This window comes from Salvelinus fontinalis, chromosome 18, assembly GCF_029448725.1.
Source record: "Salvelinus fontinalis isolate EN_2023a chromosome 18, ASM2944872v1, whole genome shotgun sequence".
NCBI classification, from domain to species: domain Eukaryota; kingdom Metazoa; phylum Chordata; class Actinopteri; order Salmoniformes; family Salmonidae; genus Salvelinus; species Salvelinus fontinalis.
In genome coordinates this window covers 6,699,625-6,717,119 of record NC_074682.1, presented here as the reverse complement: position 1 = coordinate 6,717,119, position 17,495 = coordinate 6,699,625, and the positions used below count along the sequence as shown (strand labels likewise).

General features: G+C 42.3%; 1 protein-coding gene across 4 annotated transcripts in view; it reads left to right on the top strand.

Moving 5' to 3' along the window:
* Nucleotides 1-1,086: 1,086 nt before the first annotated feature.
* LOC129814861 (SRSF protein kinase 1-like) overlaps nt 1,087-17,495 on the top strand; it is a 54,917-nt gene continuing 38,508 nt past the window's right edge. The window contains exons 1-2 of one of the 4 annotated variants that reach the window (XM_055867963.1): nt 1,087-1,422; nt 2,077-2,131. In XM_055867963.1, coding sequence (XP_055723938.1) covers nt 1,323-1,422; nt 2,077-2,131 — 155 coding nt within the window. In that variant the 5' untranslated portion in view covers nt 1,087-1,322. Of the gene's footprint in view, nt 1,423-2,076; nt 2,132-4,843; nt 5,078-6,984; nt 7,319-13,975; nt 14,300-17,495 lie in introns of those variants that run through there. The other 3 variants (XM_055867964.1, XM_055867966.1, XM_055867965.1) reach the window with 3 other exon arrangements.

The window sequence follows — 17,495 nt, the reverse complement described above, 5'->3', positions numbered from 1 at the left end:
TAATCCATGGCTTCTGGTTGGGATATGTACGTACGTACTTAATCCCATCAGATTGATCCTGGAACATTTCCAGTCTGTGCTAGCGAAACAGTCCTATAGCTTATTACTGAAAGGTCGCTGGTTTCGAATCCCTGAGCCAACTGGGTGAAAAATCTGTCTATGTGCCCTTGAGCAAGGCACTTAACCCTAATTACTCCTGTAAATCGCTCAGGATACAAGTGTCTGCTAAATGACGTTCATGTAAAATGATTCCCTACACTTCCTTGTGTTGTCACATAAACTAAAATTAGGTTAACTATTCTAATTTTAGCAACCAGGAGGTGGCGGAGCGATTTCTGCATATTGCACATTAATCTCTTGTTACTTTTTCTTGTTATTATGTGTATATTGTTATTGTATTGATAAATATATTGCTGCATTGTTGGAAATGCAAACATAAGCATTTTGCTGCACCTGCGATAACATCTGAAAAACTGTGTACACAACCAATAAACTTTTATTTGATTTTACTGTACCTATGATCAGGGGTATAATCATTAGTCAAAACAGTTGCAAAACGTTTCGTTTTCCAACTAAAACGAGAGTTTCTATTTTACAAATTCAGGTAGGTCACTCCGTTGTTTGCTTCCGTTTAAGAAACGTTTGCAACAGAATCGGCGTAATGAATACGCCCCAGGTATGGTGTTGTGCATACTGCTACCACTAGGTGGAACCACTACACTGGTGTTGGGTTGAACACGTTGGCTCTTGACAGTGCAGCATCCATCCAACCTGCATGCAGTTCTGGAAAATGTAGTAATCGATTTAATGCATGGCAAACTCCTATTATTAATAAAGTGGGCCTAGATTTGGCCTGGGCCACATCTGCATGATGAAGATAGATTTTGGGGCAAGTGAACCAGGAATACTGTTTATCCAGTTAAAGCGATTCGATATAATCATATATCAATATGATCCGTAAACATTTGTTTTCTAAGAGGACATGTAGCAAAAATTACCATTTTGTTTCATGTAGGCCTATCAAAGGGACAGACGGTAACGATGACGCCGTGGTCAAAGAGGGAACGTTTGTGAAGTTTTGCCTGTAAGGGAACGCCGGCCGTGCTCTTTTGGATCGTTGGGACGTCCCCCAAGGATGGCCCAGTAGTCACAAAAAATAGATGGGTGTTGGTTAAATTGTGATTTTAATGAATGGAGCGGCCGTTTTTTTTTCCTGAGAGCGTGAAGCGGTAGGAAATTACATCGATCGATGAGCGCTCAACTCCGTTCACATTCTCTGGTACAGATTTGGGTTATGGACGTCCCAAGAATTCCAGATTGCAATGACCAAGGGACGCCTGCGCTCTGACTACTACACTGAAAACATCGCTGAACTCCAATTTGAACCCCATCCCCGGCCCGTTTACAGCATGGAAAGGAAAGGTAATCTGCTTAAAGAATAAGGATGATAAATGAACAGTATCAGTGAATGCGCACATCAATGATCCAACAAGCTGAGGCCGCTGATTTTGGACATATGACTGTTATTGAAGGAATTGTCAAGGCCGTGGATTTTTTTGTGGAACTAGACAATAGCGAACCACGCGTTGTAGCTAGCTAGGCACGAAATGCTAACTATCATGAGCTGTAAAGCTAGTTAGCTAACGTCACTAGTTAGCGGTGGAGGTTTTCACAGCTGCACAATCCTGATATTATTTGATAAACATTATTAAACTCGTTTGTGCAATTGAATAAACAAAACCCACGTGTGGGAAACACCTGTATTTTGTAGCTAGCTAACTTAACTAAGTCTGGCCATTTCAGCATCTAACACCTGCTTGCTAGCTTTCTTAGCAGCTAACGTTATCTGGCTAGTTAGTTCCATATTGCAACTTTGTGCGAATATACTTTAGCCCCCCCTTATCACTGTAACACTATGGTGTTTACGTTATAACTAACAACCAATATTATAATTAACTAGCTAACGTTAGCTACAAGGTTGTGTATCAAACTAACGTTAATACGTGCTGTTATGAAAGTGAAAGGTCTGCCAAATGAAACGATGGTAACGTTATTTTGTCATCTACCCCGTGACAGTTCTTGCACTCCAGGCGAGGAAGAAAAGGACAAAGACGAAAAAACCCGGCAAAAAGTGAGTGCCTAGTAACTTTTATTAGTTAGTAATTTGGACTGTCGAGAGAGCGCCCCTCTGTATGACCGAATTGACTTTATAGTCTTCGATCCTGGTTATCAGTTAGATATGTCTGATTGGAATCTTTCTTGTTGGTATTTGGTTTTCATTATGCCACAAAATCCTAATTTTGCTCTCGTCCATTAAGTGCATTCCGTATCCTGGTTTGTGTGGTTGACTCATTCACTGAACTGACATGTGAAGTGAATGTTGCCCGATGCCATTGTTTTGTCCAGAGCTGCATCTCAATTGTGTCAATGGGGTTCCTCCCCTCCTTCACTACCTCAGGGTTTAATGGAGAAGGAACCTGCGCTTTTACTACTCATGAATGAATTAACAAATAAATGAAAGGACAGTTGACATTATTCCTGTTGACAGTGGTGCTCCTATAACGGTATGGTCCATTTTATGCTTTCACTGAATACCTGTGTGTGTGGGGGGGTGGCGATTCAGGGAGATGATGCTCGAGCCAAAGCTCTGCCAATTATTGATGAGCTCGATTAGCTTCTCCTCTGAGCACACAAACACTGACACACACACAATCTATCTCCCTCAGTCAGTATACATCACACACAACCCTACAGACCTTCGGCCCTACGAGCACTGCTATGCAATCACACCTACAGCCCAAAGCATGAGAGCAGTACAGCCTTATTCTAAAATTGATCAAATGTTTTTCCTCATCAATATACTGGACAATGAAAGAAAGTTCATTTGAAAAACAATATGGAAGTCTTTATTAAAAAATTACATCCGGATGTGGTTGGATTTTGGCTAGGCTACTTTGAAGCAAGGTAAGACATGCCTCATAATACGTAGTAAAACGTTAAGGTTTCAAATTAAGCATATGCTTTCAAAATGCATACTGCCTCCAGCTCATTGCAAAGTGAAGCCTGTCTTCTGTTGCCTATGCATTTGAATGGTGAATGGGAAGCGCACTTCAATTACCAGTTGAGAAATAAAAATAGTTGCTCTTCGTAGCCATCAAAACAGTTTTTAACACGCAATTACGTGTAGAATTGTTGCGCAATGATTGGGCTAATAAAAGCAGGTTTCACTCCAGCAGCAACGAAAGAGCTGTTTGAGGACCTGTAGCATCAGCTCTCGTGCTGTCTGGCATATTTTCTGCTCAAAGGCAGAAAATGCTGTGTAAGATACAGAACGAATATACACATGCCAATTTAATTGCACCAAATGATGCAAATTAACCGAATAGACCGATAAGCATGACTGGTCAAATGAATTACATTGACTCCAGTGGTAGGCTTGATTACCAACAACGACGAGACGGCCTACATGGAGGAGGTGAGGGCTCTCGGAGTGTGGTGTCAGGAAAATAACCTCACACTCAACAAAACAATGGAGATGATCGTGGACTTATGGAAACAGCAGAGGGAGCACCCCCCTATCCACATCGATGGGACAGTAGTGGAGAAGGTAAACAGTTTAAGTTCCTCAGCGTACACATCATGGACAAACTGAAATCGTCCCCCCACAAAGACAGTGTGGTGAAGAAGGCACAACAGCGCCTCTTCAACCTCAGGAGGCTGAAGAAATTTGGCTTGTCACCAAAAACACTCACAAACTTTTACAGATCCTGTCGGGCTGTATCACCGCTCCACCCACAACCGCAAGGCTCTCCAGAGGGTAGTGAGGTCTGCACAATGTATCACCGGGGGCAAATTACCTGCACTCCAGGAGACCTACACCACCCAATGTCACAGTAAGGCCAAAAAGATCATCAAGGACAACAACCACCGAGCCACTGCCTGTTCACCCCGCTATCATCCAGAAGGCGAGGTCAGTACAGGTGCATCAAAGCTGGGGCCGAGAGATTGAAAAACAGCTTCTATCTCAAGGCCATCAGACTGTTTAACAGCCTTCACTAACATTGAGTGGCTGCTGCCAACATACTGACTCAAATATCTAGCCACTTTAATAATAATAAATTGGATGTAATAAATGTATCACTAGTCACTTTAAACAATGCCACTTTATATAATATTTACATACCCTACATTACTCATCTCATATGTGTATATACTGTACTCTATACCATCTACTGCATCTTGCCTATGCCGTTCGGCCATCGCTCATCCATATGTTTATATGTACATTTTCTTATTCATTCCTTTACACTTGTTTGTGTATAAGGTAGTTGTTGTGAAATTGTTAGATTATTTGTTAGATATTACTGCACGGTCGGAACTAGAAGCACAAGCATTTCGCTAAACTCGCATTAACATCTGCTAACCATGTGTATGTGACCAATAACATTTGATTTGACTGGTATTTCCATCAATGAATAGGCACAAAAGCATTATTTCGCAATGGGATTTTATTTCTTCTCCTGGACAATTGGCCTGGCCGCAATTTTGTTTGTCGGCATTTAAATTACCATCTAAAGGAAACCCAGACACACACACACACACACACACACCTCCAGTCCTCCGGCTCTGTCTCTGGTTGTCCTAAAATGGCCTAACAGTGCCAGTCTCAATCTACACAACACTGGGGAAGAATCTTCCCGTTTTTGAATTCCGCTGCGGCGCTCTCGCACACTTGCCTTCGATTCTCCTGTCTCAGTCCTGCTCTCTTCTCTCCTTCCTTCCCTCCCTCTTCTCTTTTTCCAGTCTTCATCCCTCCACACCCTCCCTTTCCTCCTCTCTTTCTTCCTATTTCTCTCTCGCCTCAGTAGCTCACTAGCATTAGTTGCGCAGTGTGTTCAGTTCTGGTGTGGTACAGGGGAGAGCTGGGGAGCGGTGTTGCGAGCGAGCCCCAGATCCGAGCACCGTTCCTGGGTTAGCCTGGCCGAGCCTTCCCCTGCCTCTGGGCCATGTGGCTTCTCGACTGGATTGTCTCTCTCAACACCGCCGTTGTCAAGCTGGCCACCGGCCTGAGGTGCAAGTGAGTGGCAGATTGGATGCTGTGTGTGTGTAGGGCTCTACGTTAGTAGAAGTAGAAAAAAAGAAATTGGTCATACAACCAGAATACAGATTTCAGTTGTCATAATGGACAAGTAAAATAAAAAAAATCTCTCGGTTACTCCGATCAGAATTGGATCAGGCAGGGCAGTGCATGGTTGACATTGAGTAAATTGCCTGTATTCCTAAAGCCTACTTCAATAAATGTTATATTTACACAAAGCAAGAGAACAATGTAGCCCGAGCTAAGAGTTTCACCAAAGCAGCGCAAAATATCGTTTTTTTTTCTCTCTCAAATGTCAGATGATCTAGGCCAATAGACACTCACGTGTCTTATTGTTAAAGAAGGCCAACTGTTCAATGTTCTCTCCACTTGATATGAATGTGCGTCCCTATTAAGACACTCCTTCAGTTTCATGCATACTAGATCTCTTCTGCCGCGCTATTTCATGATCAAACGATGAATGAATCGAACGGTGTTCTCGGCTACCTCTAAGTTTTAAGTTTGTTTTTGAATAACCCCAAAACATGGGAAGCCTAAGGTAATAATGAGAGAGATTGAAGAAACAATAGCAGGATGTACAAATCCAATGATACATTTTAACAAACCTTACAGTTGAGCAAAGCATTATAAGACTGAAGGAAATCCCTTGTCATTGCGAACCAAACGACCAAAGCCTAATCCTACTAGCTGAAATTTCATTAAAGCATGAAGATAAATTATAGTTATGAAGAGTTTTCCAAACTATTCCAATAAAGTGTTTATTGTCCTAAAGTTGCAGCTTTTAAATTGGAATGAATTATGAAAGTAGGAGTCTATGCTGTTCTCATTCACAGATTTATTTTTAATGACATATTTTAGGCCACAATGAGTGATGGCGCAAACGATCCTCAGATGGTCAAATCTAATGAGTCAAAAGAACTTACGCTACAGCTGAGGAAAACCTATAAAATAAATGATGCATAGTTGGCCTAGGCCAATTGCCATATTATTCTAGCAATGTGCAACCTACCTACAACACATGTAGTAGCCTAGGCCTAAGAGAGGAGGATGAGGCAAAACAAAAAGCAAATCAGTTTATATTTATCCAGTTCTGAGGACAGCAGATTTGCTCTGCAGCCCATGATGATTTACAACCCATCACAGACACACAGCCAGCAAGGCTTGTTGACTGTCACTCATTCCACCTGTGCGCTTCGGCCGACACAGATAGCCAGATAGGGTTAGGCTACTACACATCTCTGACGAGCCACAGCTCCACCAGAGTGGAATGGGCTATTTGAAAAGATTTGTCTCCACTAAATATATTTTGTCAATGTCATGATTCCTCTCGTCTCTCGAGCCAAATGCGTAGCAGTCTTCCATTTTTTTTTTTACTTTTTAAAAACAGTTTGGGGATGGCCGCTAGGGGGTGATAACATTGTCAATGAGCAAGCGCCCTTTTGGACGAAAGTGTTAGACCACAAGTGGCTTAAGCTTTTGGACAAGTAAAAAAAATCTGTCGGGCCAAAAAAGTTAATGTCAATCCCTGATCTGTGTGTGCAGCACACCTGACTTACTGGTGGCCTGATCAATTTTCTTTACTACGCAGCAGATGTTGACTGACATCACTCCACTGGGCACCTGATTAGATGAGAATGCCGAGTTTAGGAGGAGTGGTGTGTGTGTGTGCATGGTGTATTACATGTGTACATGAGGTGAATGCAGAATTGCGTGTGGCGTGTTTGGAGACGTGTGAGTAGGGTTGCAAAATGTATTGGAAGTTCCTGGATTTCCAGAAATCCTGGTTGGAGGGTGTGCAATTCCTGCCCAGTGGAAATGCTCGTTTAGGTCCCACCTCCGAAGGATGACGCAAGCTACTGACACAGGCTAGTGTATTCACGAATTTGGGGTGGGAAAGAATCTCCTGGTGATATCCACGTTCGAGCTCTGCTACCCGAGTCCGACGGGCCGCGACATATGGGTTAGGGTCGGGTAGGGCCTGTTTTAAGACGGGAGAGATTATTTCACCGAAAATAATGTTCCTTGAGTTTTGTCGGTGTCTCGTGTGACAAAAAGTAGCTGACGGCTAACTGTTCTCATGTGTCTTCATTGAGCAGAGCAGCCCAAGCAGAGCCGTTGCTATGGATACTCAGACTGAGCTGCCAAGAGCAGAACTCATGCGGCTTGCTCTTCATGCAGGGAGCAAGTGACAGAGGACCAGCTAATGGATTTACTAATGGAGTAAGTTATTTTGGGCCTGGCCTTCATTTTGGCAGATGCACTCAGTCCTGGGTAAAGTAGGGCCTGAACGTTGCATCTTGGCCTTAGGCTTAAAATGAATGCCAACAAATAGGGAAATGACAGCTGTTAGTGTATCTTGCTAGCTAATGTTATCTGTTGCTGATTTTTGTTTTAACTACACTGTTCTCAAAAGATTAGCCAGCTGGCTAATAGTTCTGGAGCTGGGTTTGTCACTCACATAAGGAAAACGTTGCCACAGATGTAAATCGGTTTCTTTGACTTCGTTATCTATTATCTCCAAAGTTTTGGCATCTTCCACCAGAGACATGTGCTTTTTCTACATTGAAATGGACATGGTGCTGTCTTTGGTAGGTAGACTACTGGTAGGCTGCGGTACAGCAAAGCCAAGTCGGCCCTTGCTCATGGTGCTCACAGGGGCTGCACCAATCAAAGCAGTAAAGTGTGTAGTGAAGTGGTCAAAACCATTCATCTTGGGTTGACGGGGGGAGCAGGGTATGCAAGTGTAACCGACGTGAAATGCCAGTCAGCTCTACTGCGTGGTGTCGAGTTGGAATTGGTTCTACATCGTCTGTCTCATCACAGTGTCGTCACCATCGACAATGTAGGTCAATCCTCTTCGATATCTGATACTATTGTAATATCGCCCAACCCTAGTGTATGTGTCAGATTGATGTCTCAGCGTCCCTGGCTGTAGCCCCAGGTGACTGTATCCTGCTGCTCAGTTCTCATTTAAGCAAGCCTTTATTGGCCCATCCTAGGGCCCTATAAAATCTGCGTTGTGGAGAACCCGGACCGAATCACGGAATCCAGACATTATAAACGGAATTCAACAATATTCAAAAATGTATTGAACAGTAGGAAATCTCCTAAATGTATTAAACTTAGGAATTCCTTAATTTGCCCAGGGGTAATCATAAGACTTTAATAAAATGCATCAGTGATTCATATTTTCCTGGAACTTTTTGAAAGGAAACGTGTGTGTGAGATGCGGGGGTACGTCTACACAGAAATATAGCCGGTATGATGCGTTTTGCATTAAATAATAACATTAAATGGGTGGATCTTCCCATGGCTGAATGATATCATGATTATTTGCATCAATTCAGTGGCAATTTATTTTGCAAACTACAATAACATGAGCGCTACAGACACATCAGCAAGCAGTACATATGTTCTATGTTTGCTAACATGAGCGCTACAGACACATCAGCAAGCAGTACATATGTTCTATGTGTGCTAACATGAGCGCTACAGACACATCAGCAAGCAGTACATATGTTCTATGTGTGCTAACATGAGCGCTACAGACACATCAGCAAGTAGTACATATGTTCTATGTGTGCTAACATGAGCGCTACAGACACATCAGCAAGCATTAGATATGTTCTATGTGTGCTATTTCTATGGTTCCCACTCTGAAGTTTGGTTTTTGCGTCTTTTAATTGTGGTTTTGTACACCAGCTTCAAACGGCTGAAAATACAATATTTTTCGTGATTGAAAAGATATTTCACAGTGGTTTAGATGGTACAATGATTTTCTACAATGCTTCTTTTGTTACAAACTGAATTTAGGCAAGTATTACAATTTTAGCAACCAGGAAATGGAGTAGCGATTTCTGCATAGTGCACCTTTTAATAATAATGGATAAGGAAAATACATTCTAGACCTGATTTCACCAAATGTTATTCTGCAACCAAATGTTTTATGTTTTCAATTAAATTATACATATTCTCTTACGGAAAGTGAATAGATCAATTGATAGTGACAGAGTCACATTGGACATTGCTTGGGAAGTAATCTTATACAATTTCTTTGTCATGGAGACAAACCAATGTGCATCAGTCGCGTCTTCCTCTAGCATTTTACCTCTAATTTATAGCCGAAAGCAGTGTGGATTTATGCGTAATTTTAGATGGGTAAAACCAAGTGTGAATTGTACCAAAAGTTCTTTATTAACATACACTACTGGTCAAAAGTTGTAGAACACCGACTCATTCAAGTGTTTTTCTTTATTATTACTATTTTCTACATTGTGGAATAATGTGAAGACATGAAAACTATGAAATAACACATATGGAATCATGTAGTAACCAAAAAATTGTAAAACAAATCAAAATATATTTGAGATTCTTCAAATATCCACCCTTTGCCTTGATGACAGCTTTGCACACTCTTGGAATTCTCTCAACCAGCTTCACCTGAAATGCTTTTCCAACAGTCTTGAAGGAGTTCCCACATATGCTGAGCACTTGTTTGCTGCTTTTCCTTCACTCTGTGGTTCAAGTCATGTTAATTGAAATGCATTCCAGGTGACTACCCCCTGAAGCTGTTTGAGAGTGCAGACGCAAAAACCATCAAGCGCTATGATGAAACTGGCTCTCGTGAGGACCGCTACATGAATGGAAGACCTGTAGAAAATAGGAAAAATAAAGAATAACCCTTGATTGAGTAGGTGTTCTAAAACTTTTGACTGTGTGTGTGTGTGTATGTGTGTGTGTGTGTGTGTAAGGGATGCACGATATATCGGTGAACATATCGGATTCGGACGATTTTAGCTAAACATGCCAGCATCGGTATCGGCCCGATGTCTAGTTTTTTTACGCCGATGTTATAAACCCATGTCAAAGCTGACGTGCATACCTAATATAACGTAGGTACATGATGTAATGATGCCACGGAAAATGTTGCTTTATACGTGCAACATAGCATTCCTAACCTAGCCCACAATGTCTGCTGTGTGGATCGAGCAGTCATTTGAAAGAGCAAGAAAACTCAAAGGCGAAATCCATTAAAACCAAGATGATGGGATTCATTTCCCTTGACAATCAACCGTTCTCTGTCGTGGGTGATGTTGGCTTTCGTCGATTGGTCGGGCACCGGTACACACAACCAAGTGCGCTTTTTTTCAGATGTTGCACTACCGGAGTTACACAGTAATGGCATCACTGCTAGAGAAAGATACAGTAGCACTGTCAAAGCTGTACAAAAAAGTCTGCAAACACAGGCCACGAGAGATGTGTTTACAATACCGCAGTGGTAATAAAGCATAATTTGTTCGACCGCAACTTCTGGCGTTGCTAGCTTTAGCTTGGTACCTAGCTAGCACCAATACAACCAGCCTGAAAACAATGACCAGTAGAAACTGCAGTCATTTTCATTATTCTTAACAACGATTTAGGAATCCTTGTGAGTAAGTATTAGCTAGGTTGTCACTTGTTGTTTGCCTATTGAAATTGAACTTCAGTTCATGAAAATAAATAGCTAGCCAGCTACTTAACCCTGTTGCCCAAAGCTTTTCGGTTTGCTTTCAAAATTAAAGTATGGCATAATAACAGTGACGCAAATGAATACAAATAGTAGAATGTATGCCATACTTTTTATTTTGAAGGTTAACCGCAAAGTCCACTATTGTGGCTTATCCTTATTGTAGATAGCTTCACATAGATGGGTCCGACCACCATTTATCAAATAAGAACTGTCTTTTATAACTTAGAGATGATTTAGATGACACCTAGCTATATAGTTAGCTAGCTAGCTATAGCTACTGAAAAAGATTGTCGTTTTGCAATGTTTTTGGGGAAGAGCATTGCTTGCATCCATGAGCTGGCTAGCTTTTTTAATTAAATGCCAACAAAACAACTTTTTGGTGTGTGTGTAAACTTTATTTAACCTGGCAAGTCGGTTCAGAACAAATTCCTATTTACAATGACGGCCTTCTCCGGCCAAACCTGGACTACGCTGGTCCAATTGTGCGCCGACTACGCTGGTCCAATAGGACTCCCAATCACGGCCGGATGTGATACAGCCTGTATTTGAACCAGGGACTTTAGTGATGCCTCTTGCACTGAGATGCAGTGCCTTAGACCGCTGCGTCCATGTGTGTGTGTTAACTATTTAACTGTACTAGAATGCTTAAAAGGCCGCAAAAAAATGTTTTCATAACGGTATCGTTTTTTTTGTTGCAAGGAAAATAATGGATATCGGTATCGGCCAAAAATGTAATATCGACGCATCGTGTGTGTGTGATATATTGTTTTTAACCCCCAAGTCAAGGTCCACGAAACGTTGGCACCCACTATGGGGGCTGTGACCCCTAGGTTGGGAACCCCTGATCTAGTTTATTCCTTTCCTCCCAATCCTAACCATTGTCCCACAGATTTAGAAAGGGAAGGCCAGTCACTTCCAGTTGTATTATCCAGGGCAATGGACTGTATGTTACTGTAGGGTTTTTCTAACGCACTATAATTCTCTGCTCCATTTTCATCCTCGATCTCGCTCTGCTTGCATAGCCGTTGCTCTTGCTCTTTATGTAACCCATTTCTTCCTGCAGTGAGTATGTGTGTGTTGGACTGCAGAGAGCCCCCCCAGCAGTGAGACTGAGTTAGTTAGGACATGAGGAGAAGGGGCGGTAGGGGGTGGGGGAGGAGCACTGCAGACTGTATGTGTGAGTGTGCAGATAGGTTACAGAACTACGGTTGTAAGTTAACTGTTTTGTACTGACTGTCTCACTGATTGACACTCCCTGACTGACTGATTGTCTCTCACTGACTGACTAGCTGATTGTGAGTGGACTAGGCAGACGTAGGAAATTAAGAAAAGGCCACCTCTTAGTCTAGCTGGCAAGTCACATTCTGGTGTTTTTCCTGCCTGAAGTTTTAAAGGTCCAATGTAGCTGATTTTACAATTAAGTACCATACTGTGATTGTTTTCAATTTAAATTGTTGAAAAGAAACAAAAATGGATTCTTAGCATAAAGTAATTTCTCAAGCTAGAAGTTTGCTAGGACTGTCTGGGAGTTGTCTGAGTGAGGAGGGGAAATCTGAAAACTTGCTGTTATTGGCAGAAAGGTTTGGAACCCTCTTATTGGTGTATTAGTTAATTTACCTCCTGGTGATGTCACCAGGCAGGCTTCAACTCCATCCCCCCCAAAGCAGGTTGAAATCTCAAACGGTCTTTTCAAATGACTTTTACACTAAAAAGAGTCATTTTCATACTTATTCCAACTTCATAGTGTGGAAATACTTTTGGTCATGTAGATCAGAAATATATTTCACAGCGGTTTAGCTAGTACAATGATTCTCTACACTATACTTGCTGGTTTTGTAGCAAACTGAAATAAACCAATGAATACAAGTCCCATGATGGTAGTACCTGCCCATTACTGCTTATCACTTATTAACAATAATTTATTCACATTACTTCACTTAAGTCAAATTTTTCGGTTGTGCATATTACATTTTTGTTTGATTACTATTATTTGATTCCATGTCATCCTCTCATCTCAAGAGCTGCTGCCTAAAAAACTATTTTAGTAGTTCTTCAAAGTAAATAAGGCTTACTGGTCGTCTAAATTTGCAATGCTGTCAGTCCGTCCATTAGTTTGGTTTGGCTTTCCATTGTGAACCACACACACTGTACTCGGTGTCTGATTTGACTCTGAGGGGAGATTATATACCATTTCCAGCCTTTCATAATCAAATAATTAGACCGCCCACAAATAAATATTCGTAAAAATATAAAAAGGATATGTTTTGTGTTATTCTACAAAGGCATACTGCAACACACAGACCTGGCCTATTTTAGTTTCTCTAAAGGACAGCCATTACAGCTGTGAATCATTTTAAGAGTCTACCAACCTTGCACAACTCTTAATGCAACATATTTCTTGTTTTTAGCCTAATTGCTCAAGCTCAGTAAATTTGGTTGGGAATCATGGATGGACAGCAGTATTCAAACCGTGTCTCTGATTTTCAAGCAGATTTAAGTCAGTACTCAAACTGGGCCGTTCAGGAACACTCAACACCTATTGGACAGTCATTCTGATGCGTCTTTGGCATTACTAATTTGTGTAATTGTTCCGCTGAATCCCAGGGTTAGCTTTGCCAAAGACTACGGCGTGACAAACTCCCCAGTCCCTTCTGGTGACAGGCATACCCATAACATTATGCTGCCACCACAATACTTCAAAAATACTCTGGGGTGTAAAGACCTTGGCCAGTTGAATATGGATTTACATTACTCTGTCTGTTGCTCAAGTCATTGCTAACAGCCATCTGAGTAAAAGGAAATGTACTACGGTCAAATATCATCTTTGTTTAGCCGAGATTCTTGGAGACTATGCTGTACATGTTTTGAGGTGACAGGACAGTGTTCCGTGTGTGCAGAGTTACCCCTGGCTCCATAGTAACAGTAATAAGTGGGGAAACATTGAGAGGAACACAGTAATGTAGGGTAATGGGCTGAGTAATTTATGAATAAACTCTCTGCCACTTTACATAAAGAGAGGGAGATGCACATGGACACAGAGACGGACGACCACGTTGTGCAGCATTGCTAAGAGTAGTGAACACAAAGAGAGTGAATAGGGTGAGATGGTACAGATGCAGATTGTGATGCGTTGTAATGATAATGAGAGAAGGAAGCAGAGAGAGGGAACGAGAAGAAAGACTGGATGAGGGGCGGGGGGGGGGGTTGTTTTGGTCTGAGGTGGAGGAGGTGTAAGCATTCATCACCTGCAATGCAGTGCTGGGCTGAGTCAGCCAATCATAGCTGAGCAGAGAGGGGAGGAGGTTGGGCCAGGCGCTGACGACAGCCAAGGAGAGTTCTCGGTCAGCGAGAGGGTGAGAGTGAATGAGCGGGGGAGAGCGGGGGGGCAGTAACAGCAGTGTCTAGCTCCTTTGCCTGAGCCTGCAGCGAGACTGGGGCTCACAGATTTCTCCTCTTCATTCTTATCCTCTTCTCCTTCTCTGCACTGCTCTCTCCCTCTCCCGCTCTCTTCCTCCCTTTGTACTTTTCCCCTCTGTTTTCTGGACTCTGTTCATCTCCACGCTGATCCCATCTCCTCCTCTTCACTCATCTCCTCATTCTGTTGTATTGTGGTGTATGGAGTGAGGATCTCAGGTCCCGCCTGCACCCATCCTCTCTACACCTCCTTCCATGGGCATCCGAGCATCCTGCAGGTAAGAGCAGGGGGAGAGGAGGTGCGCGTGTGTGTCAGGGTCTCTGCACTTGCATGTCCTTGAAGTACCCCTGATATATATATATATGTGTGTGTGTGTGTGTGTGTGAGCTGTAACAGCTGGGCTTTGTCCTCTGCAGTGGTCCTGAGGAAGCAGGAAAAGACACTTCAGTGATTTTAGGGAGAAGAGTCTGACTGAAAACACTGGTCTTTCTGCCTGTCTGTCTGGTGCTATAGCCCAACTGAGAATTCAACAGTGGTCAGGGAGGTCTGTGAGTTTTTTCTGTCTCTGATGTTTGACCCTGGTCAGGGTATTAAAGGTTAGATTAGCGAAGTAGTGACCGAAGGAGAAGAGGGTTAATAGAGAAAGGAAGTGTGTGTGTGTCCGGGCGTGACATGAACTTTTTTAGCCACATGTCCTTTGGACAAGTAGGACAGATTGTATTTACTCGTCAAAGAAATATAAAATGGTCTAACACCATTTTACATCATTGTATGACGCAAGGAACCACTTTAAAAAATATAATGCATTACAATGTTTTTACGATAGAAAATGTAGGCTACACTCTACCTATTAGCTTCTTTGCATACAACCAAATACTTTTGTCTTTATAAAATGAATAGAATTGGCATAATAAAGCAATCCCCATAAATCTGTCGGTTTAAGATAGAAATATTGCACTTCAGCATCTGTGGTGAAAGGTGAGGAGTTAGAGCAGTTTGTGTCAGACCATAAGACCAAAATCGTCTGTAGCGTCCCAACGATTTGGCCTACAAACATTTTTGACCCCTCAATGGAAAGGCGATTCTCGCGAACACATTTATGTCTGTTGTTTTGCTCTTGGAAGTATATATGGAAACTGTTTAGTGACACAAATAAGGGGTTAAATTATTTTGTGTGTGTGGACAACCCTTCAAATTAGTGGATTTGTCTATTTCAGCCACACCCGTTGCTGACCGGTGTATAAAGTCGAACACACCGCCATGCAATCTCCATAGACAAACATTGGCAGTAGAATGGCCATACTGAAGAGCTCGCAGAAAGGGGGCGACCGCTGAAGCGTGTAGGGCGTAAAAATCATTTGTCCTCTGCAACGCTCACACTGCCTCTGGAAGCAACGTCAGCACAAGAACTGTTCATCGGGCTTCGTCAAATGGGTTTCCTTGACCAAGCCGGCCCACACAAGCCTAAGATCACCATGCGCAGTGCCAAGCATCGGCCGGAGTGGTGTAAAGCTCACCGCCCTTGATCTCTGGAGCAGTGGAAATGCCTTCTCTGGAGTGATGAATTACGCTTCACCATATGGCGGTCCGACGGACAAATCTGGGTTTGGTGGATTCCAGGTGAACGCTACCGTTTTGGGCTAGGCCCCTTCATTCCTGTGAAGGGAAATCTTAATGCTAAAGCATACAATGATGTTCTAGATTATCATGTGTTTAACTTTGTGCAACCGTTTGGGGAAGGCCCTTTCCTGTTTCAGCATGACAATGCCCCTGTGCACAAAGCGAGGTCCATAAAGAAATGGTTTGTTTCGAGATAGGTGTGGAAGAACTTGACTGGCCTGCACAGAGCCCTGACCTCAACCCCACCGAACACCTTTGGGATTCATTGAAGCGCCGACGTCGAGCCAGGCCTAATCGCCCAACATCATTGCCCGACTTCACTAATGCTGCTCTTGTGGTTAAATGCTATGGGGACTTGCTTCCAATGTTCCAGCATCTAGTGGAAAGCCTTCCCAGAAGAGTGGAGGCTGTTATAGCAGCAAAGGGGAACCTACTCCCTATTAATGCCCATGATTTTGGAATGTACTTTTGGTCATATAGGGTCAGTTTCCTGATCTTTCTTATCTCTCAGATATAGGACAGACACTTCAGAACAAAGTTCCTTTTTTTGGGGGGGGGGACAACTATCTGTTGTACCGTGTAGTGAATCTGTGATTCAAAGTGTTTGTTTGGGCTAATAGCAGGAAGGCCAAATACAATTTTTCATCAAATAATATACATGTATGTATGTATATGTGTGTGTGTGTGTGTGTGTGTGTGTGTGTATAAATGTATTTGATACTTTTTAAAATCTTTAAAATTCCTAATCAAATAGCGAAAGGATCCTTGGTATGACCTTAAAAGGTCATATGTTTTCTAGTTTAGTAGAAACCCCTCTCCTGGCTTAGACAGGGTTTTGACTGGAATGGGTTAAAGTCTGGCTACATTTTCTGGTTCCTGCCTCATGTCAGCATCGGTTTGGACATGAAGCTGTAGCCAATATGCATATCACCTATAATTTGACATGTTGGCTTGTTATTTATGTACATGAACAATAGATTTGAATATTGTGCCAATGTTTGGCCTCTTCTGATCGACGTTATTGATATTGTGATGACATTTTTTAAATATATATTCCGTGTCCATTCAGACAACTTAAATCTATATTCTTGTCTGATTTATATATATATATTTTTTAAACTTGTCTCGGACAAGAGGACAAGCATTAATGTCGAGCCGTGTGTGTTTTTGCGAGTGTGTTGAGCGTGTGTCAGGAATGAATGCAACAGCAGCTGTGACGGTTGCTCATCAATGGAGACGGGAAAATGTCGGTGACATTGTCGACACGTCCTTCCCTTTCATAATTGTCCGGCACCCTCTCTCGCTCCACCTCATTCTCCACCCCTCTCTCCCCGCTAGGGTTGTGAACTTTTAAACGATATGGGGATCGTTAACGTTGAGACAATGCCTAACCGAATCCTTTAAAAGAAATTACTAAATGAAAATCTGTGTAGTTATCACAAAACTACCACTAAGAGGAACGGATCATCCTCATCATAAAGGGAACATTTTCGTTAGGCATTTAACAATGCTATAAAGTTAGTAGGAGGATATGTGCATCTTTGAAATGATTTGCCGTGGATATAAAGCCCTCGGCATTAACAGTTGGGAGAATGGCAGACGGTGAGACAGGGAAGTGACTGCAGCGAAGTCCTCTATGGCAATATTTAATTACATGAGGTGGTGGTTAAATAAATGCAAACCTTGTGAGGTGGATTTAATTTACAGTGACTGTGTGAGAATGTTGCTTGTTTATTCCTGGTGTGTGTTTTGTGTTTTGTTGTGTAGGATGATGGATCCCTGTAGCCTACAGCTGTCGTCGATGAGGACCTTGGTTCTTTTGCTATTGATTTTTCCTTTATTCCTTGTATCCT